The sequence below is a fragment of the Panthera leo genome, chromosome B2 (assembly GCF_018350215.1).
Source record: "Panthera leo isolate Ple1 chromosome B2, P.leo_Ple1_pat1.1, whole genome shotgun sequence".
NCBI classification, from domain to species: Eukaryota; Metazoa; Chordata; class Mammalia; order Carnivora; family Felidae; genus Panthera; species Panthera leo.
In genome coordinates, this window is record NC_056683.1 from 124,246,415 (window position 1) to 124,273,829 (window position 27,415).

Here is a 27,415-nt window from a genome sequence, read left to right on the forward strand (position 1 = left end):
ACCTTTTCTAGCAATATTTTCCTAGGCGTAAGATTTCAAAATAATCATACTATTAATAATGAAAATGATGATCAAAACAACTAAGAGTTAGTAGATTACACACTACATACCATGTTCAAATGCTTTAATGGGATGATTATTACCTTTAGACTTCACAACAACCCTCTGAGTCAGGTTTAGAGTAATTAAATTTTTTTCTCAGTAAATGTTATACAGATAAGCAACGGACTCAGAATACGAAACCAGGTTCTTAATTACTGTAATTGTTCATGCACGGCAGTGGAGGATGCAACTCCTCATCAAAAAATACAAAAATTCGGGGCGCCTGGGTGGCTCAGTCGGTTAAGCGGCCGGCTTCGGCTCAGGTCACGATCTCGCGGTCTGTGATTTCAAGCCCCGCGTCGGGATCTGTGCTGACCGCTCAGAGCCTGGAGCCTGTTTCAGAGTCTGTGTCTCCCTCTCTCTCTCTGACCGTCCCCCATTCATGCTCTGTCTCTCTCTGTCTCAAAAATAAATAAACGTTAAAAAAAAATTTTTTTTAAAAAATACAAAACTTCTCGCGCTATGCTTCTTATAGATTCCTCAGCTGGAAGGGACACGAGAAGTCACGGATTACAATGCCCTCATTTTATTTTTAGTTCTCAACCTAACTTTGATGCCAAACAGGCTATAATCACCGAGTGGAATTTAATGTGAAGCCGGGTGGCAGTCTGAGCCGTCTGCCAGACTACAGAGAAATACCTGGCAGCAGCAAGTGGAAGGTAACCAGAAGCATGGCACCCTGCTTCGCAGCAAGGCTGGGGCCGTCGGCTGCTCAGAGACCAGCGGTTCTCATCGAGGAGGGACCACTGTGCTAATTGTAACTACTCGGATCAGTGGGGGCAAGTGCAGCAAGGAAAGTATTAGTGGCTTTTTAAAGCCCCAAGAGATTTCTTAGTACCCAGCCAGCACCTTCGAGGAGGGTTTGCCTTGCAAAAGGGTTCACTCACCACAGGGTACCTTTAAATATCCGGCTCATGAAGGAGTGTGAAATGTGTTTGGTTTGGGAAGGGTTTCCCCTTCGCACAGCATGACAAAACCGTGCACCTAATGGCACCAAAGTAAAGTAGGGCATCTTCAGAGTTCCTCTGTAACAACACTAGGATCTGTGATTCTTCTCAGACAGGAGATGACGAACAGTCACTTTAGTGAAAAGATAAAAATTCTCCAAGCGGGGGAAGAAAAGATCCTTACTCTCCTTTGCTACTTCACGGTGGGAGTGAATAAAGTTTCCAACCCAGAACTGCTAATCAGATTTTTAAAAACCCCATGGAAATAGTCATGAGGATCTTTTAGGATGTCAAACTAACTTTAAAAATGCATTATGTAATCACAAGATAGCTGCTTCCGTTACTTAGGAGCTAACTAATTTGTGGGCTCGGCTTGCAACCACTCAATATGGAGTAAAATGGGAAACTTTTTTTAAAAAATTCTGAAACTTCCAGAATACAACTTATTTTTTAATAAGGATTTATTCATATTAATCTCTTTTCAGTGAGAAATATTTTCACATTTTTTCCAACACTAATAAGTTTTCTAAAAAAAAATGTAAACAGAATGGTCAGAATTCTACTTTCCTTCTACAGAGAGAATATCACATAAAGCGTGATTAGTGTTTTTCACTGTTCTGGGTAGTTTTGGGATTCTGTAAGTATTTGATTTGATTTTCTTTAATTAATTACCCTAAAGTTAGGATAAAAAAGTAATACTCAGTAGTTTTGCATTTCATTAACTTGTGTTGCAAATTAACTCTTCTGTGGTCCTATCAGCTGAAGTCTCCTAAGGATTCAGGGTGAACCTTGTGTAACAAACCAATAAAAACTGTTACCACTTTAGAGGGAACACACCTCAACATAAAATGGGCCATGTATGAAAAACCCACAGCTAGCATCATATTCAATGGTGAAGAACTGAGAGCTTTTCCTCTAAGATCAGGAACAAGACAAAGATGTCCACTTGTATTCAACATAGTACTGAAGGTCCTCGCCACAGAAATCAGATAAGAAAAAGAAATAAAAGGCATCCAAGTTGGTAAGGAAGAAGTAAAACTTTCCCTGTTTGCAGACAACGTGATACTATATACAGAAAGCCCTAAAGACTCCACCAAAAAACTACTAGAACTGATAAATGCATTTAGTAAAGTCACATAATACAAAATTAATTACAGAAATCTGCTGCATTTCTATACACTAATAATGAAGTAGCAGAAAGAGAAATTAAGAAAACAATCTCATTGACGACTGTACCAAAAAAGAATAAAATATCTGGAAATAAACTTACCAAGTTGGTGAAAGATCTGTATCCAAAAACAATAGAACACTGATGAAAGAGACTAAAGATGACACAAATAAATGGAAAGATATTCCACAGTCATGGATTGGGATAACTAATATTGTTAAAAAGTCCATATTACCCAAAGCAATCTACAGATTTAATTCATTTCCTTTCAAAACACCAACAGCATTTTCCACAGTAGAATAAATAATCCTAAAATTTGCATGGAACCACAATAGTCTCAGAAGAGCCAAAACAATCATAGAAAAGAAGGAGAAAACTGGAAGTATCACAATCCCAGATTTCAAGATATACTACAAAACTATAGTAATCAAACCAGTATCATTCTGGCACAAAAGCAGAATTATAGATCAAGGGAACAGAATATAGAGTCCAAAAATAAACTCATGCTTTTATGGTCAATTAATCTTTGGCAAAGGAGGCAAGAATATGCAATGGGAAAAAGACAGTCTCTTTAACAAATGGTGCTGGGAAAACTGGACAGCGACATGCAAAAGAATGAAACTGAACCACTTTCTTATACCATACATAAAAATAAACTCAAAATGGATTAAAGACCTAAATGTGAGACCTGAAACCATAAAATTCCCAGGAGAAAACTTAGGCTGCAATTCTTTGACATCAGCCATAAAAAGATTTTTCTAGACATGTCTGTCTCTTCTGGGAAGGGAAAGAAATGCAAAATTAAACTTTTGAGAGTACATCAAAATAAAAAGCCTTTGCACAGTGAAGGAAACCATCAAAAGAACAAAAAGGTAACCTACTGAATGGGAGAAGATATTTGTAACTGATATACCCAGTAATTGGTTAATATCCAAAATATATAAAGAACTTACACAATTCAACACCACCACCACCAACCCCCCCTGAAATAATCCAATTAAAAAATGGGCAGAGGATACACACAGACATTTTCCCAGAGAAGACATCCAGATGGCCAACAGACACATGAAAAGATGTTCAACATCACTCATCATCAGGGAAATGCAAATCAAAACTACAATGAGGTATTACTTCACACCCATCGGAATGGCTAAAATAAAAAACTCAAGTGTTGTCACGGACATGGAGAAAAAGGAATCAGCATGCACTGTTGGTAGGAATGCAGACTGGTGCAGCCACTGTGGAAAACAGTATGGAGGTTCTTCAAAACATTAAAAATAGAATTAGCATAGGATCCAGTAATTCCACTCCTGAGTTTTTATGCAAAGAAAATAAAAATACTAATTTGAAGAGATATATGCACCCCTATATTTACTGCAGCTTTATTTACAATAGCCAAATTACGGAAGCAACCCAAGTGTCCATCAATCAATGAATGGATAAAGAAGTGGTGTGTTTGTGTTCGTATGTGTACACACACACACACACACACACACACACACACACACGCACACACACAATGGAATACTATTCAGCCATAAAAAAGAATGAAATCTTGCCATTTGCAACAACATGAATGGATCTAGAGAGTATAATGCTAACTGAAGTCAGTCAGAGGAAGACAAATAGCATATGATTTCACTCATGTGGAATTTAAGACACAAAACAAATGAACAAAGGGAAAAAGAGACAAAAAGAACAGACTCTTAAGCACAGAGAAAAAACTGGTAGTTAGCAGAGGGGAGGTGGGTTGGGATGGGTAAAATAGATGAAGGGAATTAAGAGGACACTTACTGTGATAAGCAATGAAGTAATGTATAGAATTGTTGAATCATTATATTGTACACTTGAAACTAATATAACACTGTATGTTAATTATACTTGAAATAGAAAAGTAAAGAGTTAAATGCAATCAGCCACACATAGACACACACACAAAAAGTTACCACTTTGTATCTACTTATGTTATAATTCATTATTTTCAAATACTTGACAAACAAAACAAAATAAAAAGTGAAGGCTAAGGCCCTTTTATATATATATTTTTAAGATTTTATTATTTTATTTTATTTTAAAGCTTACTTACTTATTTTGAGAGAGAGAGTGTGTGTGTGTGTGTGTGTGTGTGTGTGTGCGCGCATGAGCAGAGGAGAGGCAGAGAGAGAGAGTGGGAGAGAGAGAGAATCCCAAGCAGGCTCTGTGCTGTCAGCAGTTTGTGAGATCATGACCTGAGTTGATATCAAGGGTCAGACTCTCAGACGACCAAGCCACCAGGTGCCCCTAAAGATTTTACTTTTAGGTAACTTCTACACCAAATGTGGGGATGGAACTCACAACCCTGAGATCAAGAGTTACATGCTCTACCAAAAAAAAAAAAAAAAAAAGTTACACACTCTACCAACTGAGCCAGCCAGGTGCCTCAAGCCAAGGCCCTTTTAAACGAAGTCCTTCTGTTGTTCCAATTAGTCTTTTCCCCTCACTAATAGACCCTATAAGAAGTATAAGTTTAAAATTACAAGCTTTTATAGTATTGAAAATCTTTTTCATGTATTGGGTACCCCGTCAGATGTATTTGAAAAGATTTCTTGCCGGAAAATAAGGAAGGGCTGTTGGGCTGGATCATCTCTAAAGCTGAGCCGAGTTCTGATGTTTTTGGCAATATTAAAAATAGCTGACACGACTGGATACACATTACATCTTAAAAGACCAAAACACTGCAAAATTATTATCCATGAAAGTATGAAAAGCTGGCAAATATTAGTACTTCCACCATCACCTTTTGAGCCTAGTTTAAGAGACAATGCCCCATTTTTCCATAATGAAGTTTGCGTCACAGAAATGTTTAAATAGTGATATGTCAACTGAAATAGGATGCCGGGTCTAAGGTGAGACTGGGCAGCATACATTTATGGCAGATGACCAATGTTTTCACTCTTATCAAATTTCTGAAATCTAATAAAGTCATCGAATTCCACTGTCACTTGTCTTATTCCAACGCTAGGGGAAATCTAGGAAAATCTCCTCTTGTCAAGTTGCAACAGCTCTCAGTTTCTAAAACCATGGCTTTGTTCATTAAATAGAGTTTATTGTCTGGAGAGTGAGATATAAGTAAGTGCAAGCCATCATGAATAAACAAAGACTTTTCCAACATTAAACTGAGAATTACTGCAAGGCAGAGCATACTTTAAAGCGAGCCAGGCCAGCAGCTACAGGCTAGAAATGAGATACTAAATGTAATGGAAGATCTACCTTTAACACATACTCCTCTTGCAACAGGAATTTGGACTAAAGCCGACCTATTGTTCTCACAGTACTGCTTGGAGAAAGGGATCACTGTTCGTTGTATCCTCTGGTTTCTCAACCATAAATTTCCTCCTCTTTCCTTTCATGTCAAACTATTTTCTTTAGTGCAAGAACAGTGGACAAACATTCCTTGCTAGACCAAAGTTTTAAGTACAGAAGAAAAAAATAATGTCATACTACTGGATGGTCATTTAACCATCTTACGAATTCAAACCTTTCTTGGCCTCCAAACTTTCATGTATTTCGCTATATTAGACTGTTCATGTTACTATTTTAGACATGTTAAAAGAGTCTATCTACTAAAGAGACTTGGGGGTACCTGTGTGGCTCAGCTGGTTGAGCATGTGACTTCGGCTCAGGTCATGATCTCACAGTTGTTGAGTTCGAGCCCCACATCAGGCTCTGCGCTGACAGCACGGAGCCTGCTTTGGATCCTCTGTCTCCCTCTCTCTCTCTGCACCTCCCCTGCTTGTGCGCTCTCTCTCAAAAATAAACAAACCTCTAAATAAAATAAATAAAATAAAGAGGCTTGGAGGAGTTATTCAACGTAATCTCCTCTGCTGGAAATCCTCAATGAATTTCCATGCTCCATGTTTTACTTTTCAGTTTACTGAATCAGTCACAATTAGCTAGAATATGCAGCAGTTACAAATAGTTCCCAAACTTCAGTGGCTTCAGAAACTCGGAGAATCTTTGCTGCACGCTGTCCTGGTAGAAGTAGAGCTAGCAGGAACTCTGCTTAGCACAGTCACTTGGGGACTGGAAAGAGGGAAGTACCTGTGTTCATCGGTCACATGGCAGCACGGTGAGAACGTGGTGACTCCCACACTGGCTCCTAGGGCTTCTGCCAGAAAGCTTCACTTTCTTTACTGACTCTACTCTCATTTCTTTGGCCAAAATAAGCCATGTGACCATATCTAACTTCAGAGGGGACTAGAACGGGTAATCCTACCTCGTGAACAAGGAGGGAGAGGAGAATATTCAGCAACTATTCAAGTGACTCTTCCAGACAGGGATCACGCCGAATCTCAGATTTTCCGGACCCCTGCTATGCTTATTTCATGTTTACTTCAATCCTTCTTGAATGAGGTTGAGAGGCTTTTGGTGGGGAATCTGCAACAGCAATGAAAAGCTACTCTCCGTGTTTCAGGAACAGGAAGTTAACTATTGGGAGGGATTCTACATGGAGAAGCAGTGGAGTGCCTGGAATCAAGACAGACCTGGACGTACTGGGGGACGTACTAACTGTGACGTCTAGGGGACAACGCTTGAACCTGCTGGAAACTCGGATTCCACCTCTGTAAAGCCAGGACTTTACTCAACTCAGTCTCGGAAGCCGTCATGAGATTCATTCAACAAACAACTCTGAGTGCGCTGCTCTCTGATGAGAGAGCTGAGGTAAGGATATGTCAGAACTTTGCACAGAATCCTCCACATGGCCAGTACTCAGAAGATGGACACCGCTTCCAGAATCTACCACATAAACCATAACTACCTCAAACTCTTCTACTTTTAAAAAGCCAGCGAGCAAGTCCGCAAGATGTGCTTGGCTGCACAATTCTTCAAGATACCACAATTTTACCAAGCCTTTGGCTATATCTTTACCAAAATATCATGAGGCTACATTTCTTTTCCTAAGAAGATGTGTTAGGTACTCCTAACCCCCGGTACCTGTGAATGTGACCTTATTTGGAAATAGGGCTTTTCCAGATGTAATCATGTTAAAGTGAGGGCATTAGGCTAGGCCCTACTCCAACAAGACTTATGTCTTCATAAGAAGAGAAAACAGAGATCGTGGGGCCATGTGGAGACACAGAAACATACAAACACAGAAGGAAAAAAGCCCGTGAAGACAGAGGTAGAGATTAGGAGTGATGTAGCCATAAGCCAAGGAATTCCCAGAACCCCCAGAAGCTGGAAGGGCAGGAAGGGATTCTCCCCTCGAGGTCGGTGGGAGCACGACCCCATTGACACTTTGATTTTGGATTTCTAAGAGAAAAATAAAGCAAGGAAGGGAATAGGGAGCAGCATTTGTAGCAGGTCTCACCGAGCGGTGATTTCTGAGCAAAGAAAGTATGTCCCGTCAACCTGAGAAAGAACTAGAGAAAAGTACAGTTTGGGGTGAGAACAGGAGACATGGCCAGATAGGTAAACAAGGGACAGACTATGTTAGGGCCTTGAGGGTTCTAAGGACTCTGGCTTTTACCATGAGGCCAAGGGACAGCCTCTGGAGACTTGGAACAGAGAAGTGACATGATCTTACTTGCATTTATCACCTTCTTCCTGCTTACCCACTTCCCTAAGATGCCAGGACTCAGCTCAAAGTCCTGATACTGACACATATATTCCAAATAAACCACAATAGGAGCTTGATTGCTATCTACAGGAGGAGAAAGCCAATCAATCATTCAGTGATGCCAGTAAAAGTACATGGACATTTTTATCACCGAATGGTATAATGCACCAGAGTTGATTGTTTCATATTTATAAATCTATAAGAGAAAACATACACATAGCGAAAAATTTTCTGAATTTATTATAAAGAGTTTGAAATATACTCAAAGAGAACAAAGCTCTTACCTTAAATAAATGGCCAATAAGCCCGACTTGCTTAAATGAGAGGGAAAAGGAGGAACAGTAGAAGGAGAGGAGACACTGGGGTCTTCTAGTCCCCAAAGAAATGATATCGTATGATAAGGGGATGCTAAAAGGAAAAAAGTGAGGGGCGCCCTGGGTGGCTCCGTTGGTTATGTGTCTGACTTTGGCTCAGGTCATGATCTCATGGTTTGTGGGTTTGAGCCGCATATTGGGCTCTACACTGACAGTGCAAAGCCTGCTTGGGATTCTCTCTCTCCCCCGCTCTCTGCCCCTCCACAACTCATGCTTTCTCTCTCTCTCCATAAATGAATGGATGAATGAATGAATGAATGAATGGATAAACAAACAAACAAACAAACAAACAAGGAAAAAAAGTGAGAAGTCTGTTGACTTGTTAGGCTGTGTGAAAAAGAAGGGAAGAGGGGAGCCTGAGTGGCTCAGTCGGGTAAGTGTTTGACTTCGGCTCAGGTCACGATTTCATGGTCTGTGAGTTCAAGCCCCTCGTTGGGCTCTGTGCTGACAGCCTGGAGCCTGCTTTTGGACTTTCTGTCTCCCTCTCTCTCTGCCCTTCCCCCACTAGTGCTCTGTCTCTCTCTCTCAAAAATAAATAAACATTAAAAAAAAAGAAGTGAAGGAATGATGAAGGAAGTATTTGAAATAAGCACTGCTATAGTAAAAGCCAGAAGGAACAGATAAGAAGATAATATTGTCATTCCTCAAGTCATATGGGTCGTGTTGGTGCGTCCAGGTATGAACTGCCAGGAAAGTTCTGGAACATTCAAGCCAAAAGCACAATTTTGGTACTCCACAACAGCAGAGCATTCTAGACATGCCATGTTTTATTTTATTTTTTATAAGCTTTTATTTAAATTCTAGTTAGTTAACATATAGTGTAATATTGGTTTATGGAGTAGAATTTAGTGATTCATCACTTACATATAACACCCGGTGATCATCAAAACATAGGCATACCATATTTTAAAATCTAAATGTGGTTTCTTTTAACATATTAAATCTTTCATAATCCTCCTACTATAATCCAAGGTCATTGAAATTGGGAGGATTCTACTTCCAAAATTAATTATAAAAATAATAGTCATGAGGTGCTGCTTCAGTGAGGATGTCCTATGATGAACCATAGTCTAAAAAAGTCCTTTTTTCCAGATCACTGATTTTTAAAGCCATTACTAATGACACTAAATAAATGCATTATTTTCTAAACTGGAAGCCCTTGGCCATCATTATTTGATCCGTGTTTCAAGTATTTCTGTGGGAATTGAAAGAGCACAAATACTATAGGTATCTTATGGATTATGAAACCCAGGTATAAAGTTTCTGGAAGATCCAGGTTTACAAACTTCTTTCCCAATTATTTATCCATCAGATTATCAACAACAGGGGAAAAGGCCAGTTCTATGATCTATCTTTGTCCATTAGTGGAGAACTAAGGACACATAAGACTATAAACATGCATTCTTAAATGAAAATCAATTCCAGTCCAACAGCTGTATTGGGTATTATACAGCTAATCTAATTTGAGCTTTCAAGTAAGCACACAGGAAAAATCTGTCGCATTCAAACACTGCACTTCGTAACCATTAGGGAATTTATTTTCTTAAGAAAATTAAACCAAAACGCATTTTAAAATAGAAGTGATTCACCTTCTAGCTCATTAATTTATTGGGTTTGGCAACACTGGAAAAGAAAAAAAATCTTACTCATACTGTGGTTCACATTGTGCCTTGCCAATCAGGCCCACTGGATGTTTCAAAAAATACATTCGGATTTTCTGCAAATTCTTTGAAACAGCTGAACTTCAATTTATTTACATTGTTTTTAAGAATAAAAAATTAGAATGATTAAGAGATTATAGACGTTCAGACGTTTTTAGGTTCCTTGGTTATTTATAGCCTACCAAGTGAGCTGAAAAGCTGTGTAAAATCTTAAAGACATTATGAATTTATTATAGATCTTGGATATGGGTATTTTCCTAGATAATTTGGTTGCAATTTTAAAGGATAGATTTCAAAGAAATATGCCCTTTGGTTTAGTATTAGACTAATGATTGGTTCTTTTCTTCCCTCCCCTCTTTAGAGTAAGAATTTTTATATAGTCTTACCGTAATATTTATAATGGCATAAAAGCATACTGTTTATATATATATGGAGTAGTAAACCCAAATTTATCTTCCAACAAATGCATAGGTGAGTCCATAAGATCACTTCTTTGCCAGAGTCATCATTTCAATGATACTTAGCATCCAATGCACCATAAAACATAAAAAGATGAAGAGAAAATGCATGGCTTTAATGATTAAGCCCAAGCCTCTCTAAAAGTTCTGAAAACAAATGTCTCCTCTCTTAATGGTGCATGTAAGGCAAAATGTCCCAGGTGCTAGCATATCATTTGCTTAACTGGGTAAGAAAGAAAGAAGGCCAATCAGGAAATATGCCAAGTATCACCCGAGTGTCAAGGAAAAGGGAGCTCCCTTGAAAGGAATGAGTTTCAATTTGCACAAGTCACCTTCTGCTAACAGCCAGAGTGACGAAAAGCAGCTGTCCAGAGCTCAAACCCCGCATGTGAACAGTTATGTGTTCAAATCCTAGCTTGTAATGAGCTAGTGCAGCAGAAGGAATACTTCCAACTTTCAAGGGGCCTCGCTGACGGAGAAACAAGTTCACATGGCAACTTACAGAGCCAAGGTTTTCCAAAGTAAGGTGCCTCAGAACCACCTGGAGGGCTTGTTGAACCCACTGCTGGCCCCGCTTCCAGAGTGTCGGACTCACTAGGTCTAGGTTGGGGCCAGAGAACTTGCATTTCTAGTAAATTCCCAAGTGATGCTGAGACTGCTGGTCTGAGAGCCACAGTAGGAGAAAAGACGGAAACAGAATTTGGATCATTTGAGACTTCTTACATATTCCAAGTGAGAAAGGCCAAAAGGCCCGAGGGGAAAAGAGGGTTGATCTGTTTCTTTTATTATGTCACAAGTGATTCACACTCACTCACAGAATAACTTCAGAAGATGAAGAAGACTTTAGCTTATGGGAGGGGTCAATGCGGAGGGGAGGAATGCTAAATGTGGCATCTACTTTTAGTTCCTCAAGAACACTGGTTTGTTTCAGAAAAAGCTTTGACTTTGCTACTGCAAGTACCTTGCACATCGAGCCTCCCTTAAAATGCTTGAAGAGTTCCTGCTTTAAACATCCCTCTCCAGCTCCAACACAGGAGGGAGCTTCAGGCGGCCACCACCTCTCACCTCATTTCTGTGCTAATCGCCACCCAGTCTCCTGCTTCCACCCTGGCACCCATGTGGTGAACCTTTAACACAGAACCTGACTGAGCCACTTAAAAACGATGAATCAGATTATGTCACTCCTGAGCTCAAACCTCTCCAGTGGCTTCCCAGGCCCTGAAAGTAAAAGCCAATCTCCTCCCAGTGGTTTCCAAGCCCTGCATGATCTGACTCTGTGTGGGTGGCTAGCAGGGGCACGGTGAGTTCATTAAATGAATGAACAAACAGCACTTGAAAGGGTACTGTGATTACACAATAGAGGTCCCGCCCCATTCCTCTCCCAGGTGTATTTTATCATTGAACACGCTTTCCACTGTAATAAACCCAAGGCATATGACCTGCCTCATCTATCCTGGCCATGTCACCAATGTTTATTAAGCACAACTGGGGAGCAAGGGCTGGGGCCAGTATCGATACAGAACTTAATGGGGGAGGGGCCCCAATCACATGTTCAAAAAGTAAAAGGATGAGGGAAAAGCAGGTAGGAAGAGAATGAGGTAGGGAAGATGACGCCCAGGGCTCAGTCGGTGTTTTCTATCCAAGGAAATGTATTAGTTTCAGTAGAATTTCAGGGAAACTGATCAAATCCAGTATTCAAAACCTAACTGTATCATGGACAACACCCAAGAGATTTCTGGTGAGATATAACCAGAGAAAGCTCCCAGAAGTTTTGGGTAGGAGTAGGGTAGAAGACAGGATATGGTGATGGAATGGATGCCTTTGTTCTTTTTTTTTTTAATTTTTAAATATTTATTTTTGAGAGAGACACAGAGCACAAGCAGGGGAAGGGCAGAGAGAGAGGGAAACACAGAACCGAAGCAGGCTCCAGGCTCTGAGCTGTCAGCACAGAGCTGGATGTGGGGCTTGAACTCAGAAACATGAGATCATGACCTGAGTTGAAGTCAGATGCTTAACTGACTGAGCCACCCAGGTGCCCCTGGAATGGATGCCTTTGAAATGGATAGGTTTCTTTGCCAAGGGAGGAAAAAACAAAAATAAAAAATGACAGGCAAACTGCAGAATTCATACCCTTAAAAATTATTTTAGCACAATTCCACATGACTTCCTATGTCAGTCTACACAGTGGACTTGGGGAAATAAAGTGATCAGGATAGGGAAAGACAGAGCACCGCAGACAGAAAATGCACAATTGTGTCATCAGCCCAAGAGTCAAACAGGAAATGAGTTTGCTGACTAACGTATTAATGTGTATTGGAAAGAACCACTCCCTTCCTGATCCTGGGACCAATATCTCCCTCACTGACTTTAAACAACCACAGGCAATTTCACTTCATGTAGATAGGTTTTAAAAAGGTCATTTTGACGAGGATCCTCCCTCTATGGTTACTTTCTCTTAGGAATAGAAACCTCAAAAAAAAAAAAAAAAATTAGGAATTAAGTATTAAGACTGAAGCAGTTGGAAAAAACTGTTAGCTTTATTTTTCACTGCAAACCACGGAAAGGTTTATCCTTAAAGGTTATTGGCCGTTGTAGAAAACTGATTGCTAACATTTCTTCTCCTCACATCCCCAAATTAATTCAAGGAGCATCAAAGAACTCAATCTGATTGGAATGAAAGCGAACGCTTTCTGGTGCCCATGATTAATGTGAGCATGTGAAGAGTTTGCCAGCCCCAGCTGAGTGGCACCACAGCTCAGCCAAACTGGAGGGGATCTCATTTCACTTTAGAATGAGAAAGCCCTATCACTGGCCGTAGCGGAGCATCACCAAGGTTACTCAGTATCAAATAGCCTGCAAAGATTCTAAACCAGCAGCGGAGACTTCGGTTGTACGGTTGTACGCAGAGTGATAACGAGCCTTATCCACCGTACCTTCAATGTAGCATTTTTATGCTGTACTGAGTGAAATATAGAGGCCACTCAAGTTACTCACTTTATCAGGAATTAAAATAGAATTGCTGAAACAGCAGACTGGCTATGGACACAAAAACAACACAAAAAGCCTTTTGTTTAAACAACCCATAGTGCTTTGTTAAGACCTGGATCATTTAAATGACTGTCTTTGCTCTTCTATCTTTTGTGTGTTGCTTACCATTAAAAAAAAAAAAAAAAAAAAAAAAAAAAAAGAGGCAACATGTCTCTTAACCTACTGGAAAAGCAAGGATTGTTCATTTTTCCCTGGCTCTTGCATCAGACTTCCCGCTCACAGGTTAACTACCCTTTCAGGGTTACCACACTCAGAATAGTTGGTATTATAAAAAAATTCCCTGAGCCATCAAATCCAGCAAGAGAAGTTAAACCACCCCTTTGGTATATCCTTTCCATTCTGTTGATTCCTTATTTTTGTCTTTGCGCTTCTCTTTCCTCAGTAGATAATCTAGCCCACTGTTTGATCAAGTCAGACAACTTTCCCTAAGGACAAAAATTCCAAAAGACGTTTAATGAAATTAACGAAAATTAACGAAATTTAATGAAATTAACCAAACATTAAAAAAAAAAAAGCTTTTAATAACAATCACATGAACTTTTGTCTTTGAAAGATCAACCTAATTAAATTCACAAGCGCTGAACAAGAGCACCAAATGAAGTCATTCTTCTCACCAAAGCACGTGCAATATTGTAGCAACAGAGCGGGGGCCACATTTCTGTCAAGTCTCCACCACCACCTAATGAACGACTTCACCATGTCTTTTGCTCCGTCTCAAAACTTTCCCCAGTTGTCTGTCTAGGAGACACAGGTGGAAACCTGACCTCCCCCTGTGCCCCTGAGTTCACCGCCTACTACTGCCGCCTCCTCAGGGAACATCCTCCCCATTCTCTGTTTGTATCGGCCATCTTTCCCCCTCCTCATGGGCTCCTGTTGTCTACGACCATGTTTCAATTGGCTTTAATTTTTAAAACAATAATATTACCTCTATCTGGCCATTACCTCAAAATACAGTTCCCTTTCTGTTTTGCTGACATCATTTATCCTACTTCATTTCTCAAAAGCTTACTTGTATTGTTTTTCTGCTTATAAAAATAATTTTTCTCTCACGAAGTCTGGCTTCTTCCATCCAAAGCTTTCTTTGGAAGGTCACCAGTGGCAGCCTAAGGACCAATTTAGTAGCCTTTCTTCAGACTCTCTCCCTATCTGTGAGTCTCATGAGGACTGCCCATCCTGACCTGACTTTCCTCTTCCCAAACTACTCTTTTACCAACTTCTCTTTCCCAGCCCCCTAAAATAGAGGCTTCTGGGCTCAACCCTACACTCTCCCAATTCTCTATCTCCTCACTCCTGCATTTCCACCCCTTGTCTTGTGGCTTCGGCTCTCACCTCCTGAGTTCTAGGTGACCTTTCCGGGACTTTCACAAACACAACAGTGCTTACAGTCCAACAAAATACCAAACACAGAAAAAGAGAAGCTTTTAAATAACATTACCATTTGTCTTTGAAAAGTCAACCTAATTAAGTAAAGCACCAGACTGTGTGCTGGGGTCACACAAAAGACAAGGAAAGGTCCTGCTCCCAACGGTGTTGCTGTCAGGCAGGGAGATAAACGAGTAAATACAATTACGCAGCACAGAACAAGCAGCTTAATGGAGAACTATAAGGTTTTGTGGGAATGTGTGGAAAAGTGTAGAAGGCTTGCCCAAGCCTGCCCTGGGGAGTCCAGGTACATATTGTGGGGACTCTTACAGGGGAACAGGAGTTGGCCAGGTGTAAGAGGTTATGATACAAAAGGGAGAAGGACCAGACTGGGACACGCAGCGGAGAAAGGAAGGACAAGATGAGTTCGTATTCCGACACAAGGACTTTATCCGTATAGGTGAAGGCACAGGTGAGAACCTGGGCGGAGGGGTAGAGAAGCATGGGGGAGAAATGGTGAGCTGGCAGGTGAGGCTGGACTGAAACCAGGGGCAGATCAAGACGGTTCTCAGATGCTAAGGAGCCGAGGTTTCATCCTGTCTGTGAGAGGAGCTCTTAGGGAATTTTTAACAAAGGAGAGAAACGATCAGATTTATGTTTTAAAGACAACCTCCAGGGGCAGGGGCGAGGCTTAATGATACCCCCCTCATCCACCTTGTCACTCATGAATATATTCTCTCTCTGGCTAGCTTTAAGCTTCCAGTGAAAGCAGCAATATCATTCATTCAGCTTTGACTCGGCTACAATGTTCGGCCTTGTGCTTCACCTGCGGGATGCACTTAGAACATTTTTATGTCAACACAGACACAGATTTTTGATAACCTGGTCTGTCACATCTTATGCTCAGCAGTAAGTTCTATCTTTGTTATTTTTTTTTAAGCCTATATCTTTTGAGGGGGTGGGGGCGGGGGAGAGAGAAGAGGAGAGAGAGAACCTCAGGCGGGCTCTGCCCTGTCGGTGCAGAGCCCAACTCAGTGCTCGAACTCACGAACCCACGAGACCATGACCTGAGCCGAAATCTAGAGTCGGATGCTTAACCGACTGAGCCACCCGGGTGCTCCTGTCTTTGTGTCAGTAAACTTCACATGCATCACCCTTAAGCAGTTAAGTACTGGGAGGCCAGTCAGAACTCTTGAGCTCCGAAGGGAACTTAGACATCAGCCGTTGTTTTCCAGAGGAGGAAGCCAAGGACAAAAACGAGACATGGTTTTCTAAAACCCCACGGGATACTGGCCGCACTCGCATCAGAATTCTGGCCTCTCATCTCATGTTCTTGACTGGTTAATGACAACGGAACAAAATGGCAATGCTGCTCTGTTCTGGGAAAGATGAAACAATATATTCCCTACTCGTGTTCAGTGGCTTTTTCAGAATAACATATCACTCTCCCCACCCGAACTCTAGACCTATTTGTGCATAAACTAGAAAAGAAGTTAAAATTCTGTATGAATGAGTGTAAGTAATTGAACATTTCTTACTTATCAAATATTAAAAACAACCTTCCTTTAACCAGTGATTCCTCCCCTTCTCCTACCTATCAATACCTAAGGATTCTTCAGGAAGTATACAAGTAATGACCAAAGAGTAGGCTCAGTGCTGAATCATTGGTCCCCTTATCTTTCCCTTATCTCTTCTACACCCTGTGCCTGTTTTTTTGTTTTTAAGTCCATCGAGGTACTGATGACATATTAGAGTTCTAAAAATACACACCAAATGCCATTAGGATGAAATGGACAGTTACAGACACTTGTCACACCCGATGTCCCATGATGGAGCTTCCTCCCTGTACTTCTCTTAAACTTACTTGAGCTTCAGTGAAATCAGGACTGAGTGAAGAGAGTTCCAGAGCAACAGAGAAGCCCCACCTTCAGGCACAAGCTAACACGCAATCCCTAAGTGAATCAGCTAACGAAACCAAACTTGTCATGGGCCTTTGGATTCTGACTGAGCCCTGGCCCTATGACCTTTCTTTCCTTTTTAAAATTTTTTAATGTTTACTTTTGAGACAGAGAGAGAGAGAGAGGGACACACACAGAGCGTGAGTGGAGGAGGGGCAGAGAGAGGGAGACACAGAATCCGAAGCAGGCTCCAGGCTCTGAGCTGTCAGCACAAGAGCCTGATGTGGGGCTCAAACTCAGGAAACCACGAGATCATGACCTGAGCCGAAGTCAGACGCTTACCAACTAAGCCACCCAGGTACCTGTCCCTGTGACCTTTCTGAATGTTGAGGACAAGCATCCAAGCGGTTTGTCTTCTCAGTGCCCTTAGGATCGGAGATCTGAACAGGTCGGCATGGGCTGAGCAAGAAACCTGATTCCAAATCCTGACCTAGTCATCTTTCAACTGCAAAGTAGCTATAAGATAATCCCATCTCTTCTCTGGGCCTTGCTTTACTTACCTACAAAATGCAGAGGGGGTTATTAATCAGAGGATGTGGGAGGGCCCTTCCAGCTCTACCAGTCCAGACATCTTTCAGAGGTGGATGGAGGGTGGGAGAAAAAGGCACCTTGCTTATGTGAATGAAATGAACCTCGGGGTCAAGTGCCTGTGGCTGTCCCTGTCATCTGACTATGTTTCTTGTTTTGTTCCTCTTTCCCTCCTCCCCACAGCGTATCTCTGGAGCATAATGGATAGAAGAGAAGGCAGCAGCTAAGTCCCGACAGGACATCATTTGGGAAAGAGGGCTGAGATTTATAAAATCTCCTTTGTATTCCATTGCACTTAAATGAAAATCCACCCTGCCCTCCACAAACAGTGCTTCCAGCTTAAGGGGTGGGAACTTTGAGGTACTTTACAAAAGTAAGTTCATTTTATTCCCACAAACACAGACACTGTGGTCTTTATTTTACAGATGAGAAAACAAGCTCAAAATGTTGAAGAAATAAACTCAAAATTAAACTCAAATCATAGATGCCGAGTACCTAACAGGCAGGATTTGAACCTAGACATGTCCCATGCTCTTTTCATTACACCTGGATTTTTCCTGTTGGAAAGCAAGAACAACAGGAGGTTTCTAGAGGTTAGGCCAACATTCTACTTTTTGACCAGGGTAATGGTTACATTGATATTTACTTTACAGTTATTTGTTACATGGTAGATGTTTTAGGTACTTGTGTGACATGTCACAACTTTTAAAAAGTGACCAAAAAGAAAAAGAATTCAAGGTTTAGCCCAGGTGGGCAAAGCAAGATGTTCACCTTGAGTGTGTCCAAGATGGTGAACGGACACACCATTCCAGAAGACAGAGAGAGCTCTCAGTCAACATCCACAAGCCTCCATCTACAAACAGGCCTGTGCAAGGTGCCACAGGACCCCCAAGAGGAGCATCTATAGCCAAAGCCACAGGGCATCTGGGATCCCCTAGCGACCCACGTGCCAAGGCGCCTCATCAAACCCAGAGAGAATCTCACAACCTCTCCCAGAACAGACTCATCTAAGCCAAAAGCGAACTAGGAGGCTCCTCGCCAATGGAAGGTAGATGCAGTGTCCCTTAGATAACGTCTGTGTGTCAGGAACGACCCGCGGAACCTGGCTGGAACGAACTTGAAAACTTGTTCATGATTTTAAGAAAGGTGCACCGTTCTCCGGTGTTGAACACGTTGGTGTGTGTACTATCGTTTTTAACCACTTGGTACAAACAGTCATTTCTTCACACTGCAAATCTTCAGTTCCTGTAATAAATATAACCAACCGCGGACTGAATTAACGCAGGTCAGATCCCTGCACTCATACTTCTAATTCTAGAACCACAGAGCGGGCTGACCTGCTAAAATGCATTTCTTCAGGGAGGCTATAGCTGTGACTAGAGAACATTTTTGATACAACAACAGATGCTCTGTGAACTAATTCTGGCAGGGGTGGACACAGACACAGTAACTAAACTGCCTGTTAAACATACTGTGAGAAATTATGTTTCTCTCTCTCTCTCTCTCTCTCTCTCTCTCTCTCTCTCACGTTGGGCTTTCGGAGGAGGGAGGCTTGAAAATAAGGTGTCTTTATCTCAGCCCTTAATATGCTCATAATTGTCGACCGGGGTCTACACTTACAAAAAAATAAAATCTGAAGCTTTCATCAAGGCCCCATCCCTCAACTCCACTTTTCCTATTTAGTGTGGCCCTTTTAATGATGCTAAAGATCATCCAGATAAAACTTGAGTTAAGTAGATGTGAGTCATCATCACATCCAACTCTGATAAAGTTTATGAACTGTTCAAACAACTAGGGAGATTAAAAGGTAGAATTCTTCTGGAAATTCAGTGAAAAGCTAAGTGAATTCTTTACAGATAAGGGGACCCATCTTTAGAAATTAACTCTTCATTGTCAGCCAGATGTCCCGTTAAGCCAAATATCAGAATACCATTTATAAATCTAGGTACATGGGGGCGCCTGGGTGGCTCAGTCGGTTAAACGTCCGACTTTGGCTCAGGTCGTGATCTCACGGTTCGTGGGTTCGAGCCCCGCGTCAGACTCTGTGCTGACAGCTCGGAGCCTGGAGCCTGCTTCGGATTCTGCGTCTCCTTTTCTCTCTCTCTCTCTGCCCCTCCCCCACTCATGCTCTGTCTCTCTCTGTCTCTCAAAAATAATAAATAAATGTTACAAAAAATTATAAATCTAGGTACATGTATGTGGTCATTAGCAGTAAATCATTACCTAAATCTCTAGCAACAAATCAACAAAAGCAAATCATTTGCTCTAAAAATATGGCCACCAAATTCTATCAAATTCTCCAGAGACTAGCCAACAACAAATACAAAAGATCTCTGCTCTGTTTGGACCAGAACAGAGTGAACTTGTACATGGAAGACACCTGCTCCAGCCATTCGAGATGCCATTTTACAAACTGCCCACCTCCTCTTTGATGGCAGGATGAGAGGGGGGCAGACGTGGGGGAAGGGGTCTCCCAAAGCTTTTCTTTTCCAGCTGACTGAGCTCTCTACCTGCCCACTGTACTTCATATACCTCTCCATTACACCACTGTCTATTTACTTCAGTCTTGACACAAGACAGCAAGCTCAGCTCTTTAAGGTTAGGGACCCATGTACTTTCATTAGTTCATCTAAAAACTCCTGGCATAGTACCGAATTGATGCTCAAATACTTACTACATTGAGTTTATCATCTGCCTTTATGTGCTAACTCAAACTTAGCTTTTTCATGAAAACATTTTCCAGTAAAACCTTCAGTACCTACCTGTATTTCTGCATTAGTTTAATAAGCCAATGTTTATAACACTTAGTTATGAATTTATTAGTACTCACTGTATCATTTCCCTCCATATTTTATGATGCTTGAGAGCTGAGCTCCTTGTAAAAACCGACAGAAGAACTGATACAATGGGCATTTAATGATTATGAAAAAGTGCCAACCTGTTTAGCATTAAAGAATAGTATTCCTTCCTTGAAATTATGGATATTGGATATTCCTATGAAATTATGGATAAGGTCACAGTAAGAAGAGAAGGAACAAAATAGATTACTCATTGTGAATAATTAGCTACCTTTCTATATATTTTTTAAAGGTTATTTATTTTTGAAAGAGAGAGAGAGAGAGAGAGAGAGAGAGAGAGAGAATCCCAAGCAGGATCCGTGCTGTCAGCACAGAGCCCGACTTGGGGCTCGAACTCACGAACCGTGAGATGGTGACCTGAGCCAAAATCAAGGGTCCAACACTCAACCATCTGAGCCACCCAGGTGCCCCAATTACCTTCCTATATTTTTAAGCAAAGAACATTGAGGTCAAATTAACTTAGACTGATAGCTTTTGTATAACATCATACCTTGATAGTGCCATATATTCAAGGACTGAACTTTTTTCTGTTTAATCTTCACTCATAATGAGGCAATAAATGCTCTGTACTCATGTTTATCTTGAGTTGCTAGCATGATGTATGGGAGGTGTGGTTCATGAAGTTCTGTACGCATGATTAAAAGTAAATAAATAAAGAGAAAAACAACTCAGCTGCTCTCTCCCATTTCAATCACTATTCTTAAAGTTATTATTTACCTAAAATCTCTTAGGGAGTATTTAAATCCAGACTTTAAAAGTTGAGCTCCAAGAATTTTCCGAAGTTGTTAATTTTATTAAATAGTAAATCCCTTTGATGAGGCATTTTAGGGCATTAAAGCAATTACTAAGGCATTTGCCTTTTCAAGATAAAATTCAAGTGTAGGCAAAACCAGTGGTGATGATATTTCATATGGGGCTACTGAATAATCGAAAAGAAAATAAAATCAGAGAAATCTATATACAGATGTTCAATCTTCTATGGGAAGAAAAGAGACACTGTGATCTGATACTTGAAAACACATGAAAGAGGTAGCAAAGTACAATTTCCTGGAGAGTGATCAAAAAAAAAATTTAAAAAAAAAAAAAAAAAAAAGCCAGGCCTGATATTCAAACTCACACATACCTTCCTGAGAGCTTCTCCACAAGCCAGACAGTGAGTGCAGTGCTCTGTTGTTCATAGCTCTTGAGAGAAATGTTAACAACGGCATGGCCTCAGGGGTGTGTCCCGGGAACTGTGCCATTTAATATTCTTATTAATTATTTGGGGGAAGAAGGTGAGCTATAAGGAGAGAAGCTCTTGCTCAAAAGGTACTGAAGATAAATCACTAGGTAGTGAAGGGATGTAGCAGAAATTTTGGTTGGATTTAGGTACATCATGAACGCAACCAAGGTCAAGTACAATTCCAAGGCTGTATGAAAGAGCCCAACTAATGCAGTTCTTTTCACTTTAAGCTTACAGTCGCTAAATATATGGCCAGCTAAATGAAAAAGGGGACCCAATAACCTAATTTCTGTACAGTCCAATGCCAAGACTGGAAGATACAAGATACCGTAAGATATATGAGGTAATCTAAGCATCAGAAAAATTCAAGGAAAAAAAACTAAGGCTATCATCTAAATGTTTGTATAGTTCTGTTCAGAATACCAAGTCTATTTTGAGTCAATAGATAGCTATTCCTTCTTTCTCTAAGCAGAAATTATCTGCTTTCTGGGGTGCCTGGGTGGCTCAGTCGGTTAAACATCCAACTTTGGCTCAGGTCATGATGCCGCGGTTCATGAGTTTGAGCCTTGCACCAGATTCTGCGCTGGTGATGTGGAGCCTGCTTGAGATTCTCTCTCTCTCTCTCTCTCTCTCTCTCTCTCTGCTCCTTCCCCACTTGCGTGCACGTGCACTGTCTCTCTCTCTCTCTCTCTCAAAACAAACAAACAAAAAAGAACGAAAGAAACTATCTGCTTTCTCTAATTCCTATACAGCAATTTTTGGCACATCTCTTGAGAATTTTTCACCGTTCTGACCTGTACTATAGAAGTAAAAATTCCTTGAGAGCCAAGACCCCGCCTTTATAGCCTGCATTTCTGCCAGAACAAAAGATTTCCAACAAGCGGATGTTAAAGCCAATATAATGCAGTGGTTAAGAATATGGGCTCTGCAGCTTAGGACTGTTCAAGTTTACATCCTGGTCTCATCATTAACTAACTTTGAGGGCAGCCGGGTGGCTCAGTGGGTTAATCGTCTGACTTTGGCTCAGGTCATGATCTTGTGGCTCCTGAGTTCGAGCACGGCTTCAGATCCTGTCTCCCTCTCTCTTTGCCCTCCCCTTGCCCCAGCTCTTGCTCTCAAAAATAAATAAATTAAAAAATAAATAAAACCAAACAAAAAACTAACTTTGAGATCTCAGGCAAGTTTCTAATCTGTGTATCTCCACCTCACCACCTGTAAAATTTGCATTAAAATAGTAAAAAGATTATTGTGAGGATTAAATGAGATAATACGTGTAATGGGGTTAGAACTGAAGCTGGCATATAGACAAGTGTTTAATAAATATGAGTTGGGGTCCTCATGCTGGGATTCCCTTGAATCAATAACAGATTTCTTCCAGATTTAAGTCTTTCACAATTAGATAAGATACAGGACGTCCAGTTAAATTTCAGATAAACAACAAGTACTTTTTCTCTTTTTAGGTTTATATATTTATTTATTTACTTTAGGAATCTCTACATTCAACGTGGTGGTCAAACTCAGGACCCTGAGATCAGAGTTGCATGGCTCCGATCAAGCCAGCCAGGCACCCCAGCAACAAGTACTTTTTAAATAAAACTACGCCCCAAATATTGCCTGGTAGGAGAAAACTGGTGGTAGAGTGAGAACATTAGTTTGCTGTTTTAAGAAAAAAGTCTCTGAATCTTAAAAGACACTCCTTCGTTTAAAGAACTTCTTCCCTTCATCACTTTTTTTTTTTTTTTTTTTTTTTTTTTTTTTTTTGAGAGAGAGCAAGACAGCATGTGAGCAGGGGGGAGGGCCAGACAGAGAGGAGGGAGAGAATCCCAAGCCGGCTCCACACTGTCAGTGCGGAGCCCGATGTGGGACTCGAACTCACAAACATGATCTGAGCTGAAACCGAGAGCTGGACACTTAACCGACTGAGCCACCCAGGGACCCCTCTTCTTTATCACTTTTGAGAAGCCCTCCCTGCCACACATTCAGATTCCTCCACATCCACAGTAAGGTGAAGTGAAAATGAAAATTTTAAACTAGATACAGGAGTACACGCTTCCTGTATTTCTCACTGGCCACTGCGTTGTCTGCCCGTCTGTTGACAGAACCTATGCTTAATAGGAGACCAGCTGGGTGCCGCCCACATTCTGATAAAACAAACCACTGTGAGCGCTTTCAAAGTCTATATGTAGGTCCCCTTTTCACCCAACTCGAACGAAGCAGAAACAGACCACTAGAAAGTATTAGCTGTTACAAATTTGCTTTGAACACTTCCGATGGTTCAAGAAAGGCGATGGCAAAGCTTCCCATGTAAGCAGGGTTCATTTGGATTCAACTGGTACCCGTGGCTTGAACACGCAAGAAAGTTTCTAAGCAGGGGTGGGGTCTTTGAGGACAGATCTGCGTGTCTGTAAACTGGCAGGTTCCCACAGAAACCAGGACATCGCAGGCTTGTATTAGGTTGTAAGTATTCATGATACCTTGAAAGAAACAGCGGACTGTATGTTCTCTATAAATAGGTCTTCTTTTACAAATAGCAATCGAATTTGTGCTTTCATTTCTAGCGGTCGGTGATCCAAGAACCGCAAGCTGGCAGCATGCGATCTTACCCCTCAATACTGATTTGAGGTTGAGCTTGGCCTGGCGGTGCAGGTCCTCCACACAGGGCGGTCTCGTGGCGGGAAGGAACACATTCTCCTGCTGGTGCCATGGGGCCGTGTAGTGGACTGTCCATCTACTCTCCTCATCTAGGTTGGAAACAGCTGCAGAAGGAAAGGCAGAATAAATTACGGTGTCAAAATAAGCTGCTGTGGCTTCAAATATTTTATGTCAAGATGGGTTTCTGGTGCCTAACACACCCACGGGGTAAGGGCCGACAAGGGGGAAGTGGAGCAAATTCTGAGTAAGAGTTAACCTTAGGCTCCAGGGGTCCTGCACACACAGTGTTTTGCCCCTAAAGGGAAAGCTGAAACTGTCCATCACCCCCCACAACGTTTTGGCAGAATTGTTTCCTCAGGTGATGGCTTTCCAGCATTTTAGGCACTTCCTCTGCTCCAAAGTTAGAAAACAATTAAGAAAACTGATAGAGGGGCGCCAGGGTGGCTCAGCGGGTTAAGCGTCCGACCCGATTTCGGCTCGGGTCGTGATCTCACAGTTCATGAGATCGAGACCCACGTCGGGCTCTGTGCTGACAGTGTGGAGCCTGCTTAGGATTGTCTCAGCCCCTCCTCTGCTTGCGTGTACATGCACACTCGCTCTCTCTCAAAATAAATTTAAAAAGAAAAGAAAAGAAAATTGATAGAGACCTCCAATTCCTACTTAACTCCACCATAACGAGTATATATTACCTAATCATACAATGCCATTGCATCAGTAAATGTTAGATTGCCAAGACAAATACAAATTTCCTACTAAGAGTTTGAGACCAAATCTGTCCCCTCTAAAGCATTACTTTAAGACATCACTGTAATAAACACAATTAAAAAAAAATTAAGCATATTCAGTATGTCAAAATACATTTTAAATAGCATATCTAAAAGAAGTAGAAATCAATTTGTGTGACAAAATTTTCTCTACATTTCCTGCTTTCGTAGAATACTTTTCTTTCCATAGAATATTTTTATATTAAAAAATTTAATTCCAATGCAATTAACTTTTCCCAAAATAATCCAATTGAATCTTCCTAACACAAAAGAGGATGTCAGAGGAGGAAATGATAGGTAATCATGAGAGTACCCTAAATCTCTATAATAATTTTCCTTGATTCCTCCAAGGGCTTGGGATCTCGGTGTCTATTTCATTTTTTCCTGAGAACACAGACTAAGTGTCTTAGTGTTCAAGATAAACTGAACAAGCATGTGTGAACTACTGAACTCTTCTATTTGGACACATTTCAAATTAAGTCAAAGTACCTAACAGCACCGTATTAGAGCTACTATAAAGATCATATGAAATAATACATGTAAAGCATGATTGTAGCAGGAGCAGTGAAGTTACTCTAACGAGGCCCCCGACTTTATAGCTATGGCTGAAGGGGAACCTGGCCTTTCTTAGTGCCCCGAGGCACCTGAGTCACAGGGTAGGTCTCCCCCATAGCCCATCTTTTCTATAGCTGCTAAATGCTACAAGTCTCGTCTCCAAATAATTCATTTCTCAAATCACCCCACCTTCTCCATAAATTGCTAAATGGGAAAATAAACATTGAGAACTAGACATCAAGCTAAAAACAGAAACGTCTGTGTGCTTTCTGCTGTTTTAATGGTTGACAGGAACAGCGTGTAAATTAGGCACCTGGTATTTCACGTAACCTCTGGTTGAACAATGTTTTGCATCGTGCTTGTAACCATCAATCTAAATACATAAAATCCACAAAGCCGTGACTTCGTCCTTATGTATGTGCCTGGGAATCTTGAGCAGCGCGCAACTCACCGTATGTCCTCCAAAGGGTAGCCGTGGTTAACTGCAATGTTTTGCGCCGATGGGCATTTATCTGAGACTGAATTACCGTGCCTCATGGTTGGAAAATATTGAAAAGCGAAACTTCCCATTTACCAATTACAAATCAAATCCAAGTAATGGTTCTTGTGTCTGTGCAATCATACCGTCAGCCCCATTGTGCAGCTACCAACTGGCTCCTATGAAAGGACAGTTGTCTCTTCTCTGGAGCATCTCACTCTTGCCAGGGCAGATTTTAATCGATCCGTCCAAAGATAGCCTTCCACCAAGGGAGCTACAGAGAATGAGCCGAGAGTGCTGTTTTTTGTTGCTTTTTCCAGTATCTCTCTTACCAGTTCTCTAACCCATCCACATTTAGCTAGTTTAAATTACTGGTCGAAAAACTACATTAAACTAATCCCACACCTATGTAAAATTAAAACCATGTGTTTGTAAAATTTATACTCTGCAAAGAATGAAGAAGCACCTGAATTAAGGAAATTTAAAACACCGGTAAGTACACAATGCAACCATGCCACAAAAGCTGTACTCTATACAGTGACTGAACAGTCTAGACAGAGTTTGTCCTCGAGCTCTAAAATACATAACAGACAGTTCCAGGGAGTTTTAGAGGATCATCCCCATCAAAAATACGTGATAGATCACACACGGCCTCCCTGCACAGTAAGCCAAAGAACCAAAAAACCATATATCAAGGTGGACGTAAGGTAAACACAAGGTTTTTTCCCCCTTTTTCAAAGGGCTTCTTTTGAGAAGCACAAAAGAAGCAAATTCACCTAAAATCCCAACCATAAATAAGACATGCTAAAATCACATAATTCTGCCCTAGAGTTATAAAATCTGAGGTATTTGAACAACCTGGTGAAGAATAGAGTTTAATTTGTGCTAATTATATTGTTTCACATTTTAATTTCATCACGCAAAAAGATGTAGTACATAAACACACACACACACACACACACACACACACACACACACACACACCCCACGGGCGGTGGGGGAGAAATTACTTACTTTTTTTCTTAAAAAGTTTAATTAAAGACTTGATTTTTGCATTAATGAAGACCACCATTTCCAGATGCCTGCATAGAGCTTAGAAATTTAAATCACATTAGAAGCTCAACCCATCAAGCAGGTGGCGAGCTGTATCCTTCCGCTCCAGATTCTAACTTTCTTCTTCCAGTCTCAAATCCTTAGACATCTGCCGGGGGGCTGATGTAATGTTGAGGTTGAGTTTATTGTCAGGCAGTTTCAACCCATTAACAGTCCTTGAACCTGAAAAGCTCCCAGTGAAACCTAATCTTTAAGGCTGAGAGCCGCAGTGACAAAGTGTACAGGAAGAAAGAGAAAGCCAATCACAATTCTTATTTGCATGATAGCCACATCAGTCTTTCTGCCTCGGTGCCCACTTATTCACTTTCTCTCCAACAGATCAGAAGTTTCTCCTCTCTGGAGTCCACAAAAACAGTGCAGATTTTCCTCTACGCAAGTCAAGGCGAAGCAAATGTGTGCCCCATTTTCACTAGGCTACTAGGAACATCCAGATCTTTTTCACTGGAGCCCACAAGAGTCTTACAGCAAGTATGTTTTGATTCTTGGGCTCTCCAGTTCATTCAGGCATTTGAACTGATTTTGTGGGGGTGTGGGGGGGAAGAGCCAAACTATTGTTTCCCCGACCACG

The 27,415-nt window shown here is 41.1% G+C and overlaps 1 protein-coding gene across 4 annotated transcripts in view; it reads right to left on the reverse strand.

The window, feature by feature from the left end:
- Positions 1-26,808, reverse strand: part of NHSL1 (NHS like 1) — a 65,771-nt gene extending 38,963 nt beyond the window's left edge. For 2 of the 4 annotated variants that reach the window (XM_042939941.1, XM_042939938.1), the window contains exons 1-2: positions 26,749-26,808; positions 23,889-24,041 (exon numbers count right to left, since the gene is read on the reverse strand). In XM_042939941.1, the coding sequence (XP_042795875.1) occupies positions 23,889-24,041; positions 26,749-26,806 (211 nt within the window). In that variant the 5' untranslated portion in view covers positions 26,807-26,808. Of the gene's footprint in view, positions 1-23,759; positions 24,042-26,748 lie in introns of all 4 variants that reach the window. The other 2 variants (XM_042939939.1, XM_042939937.1) reach the window with 1 other exon arrangement.
- Between the last annotated feature and the right edge of the window lie 607 nt (positions 26,809-27,415).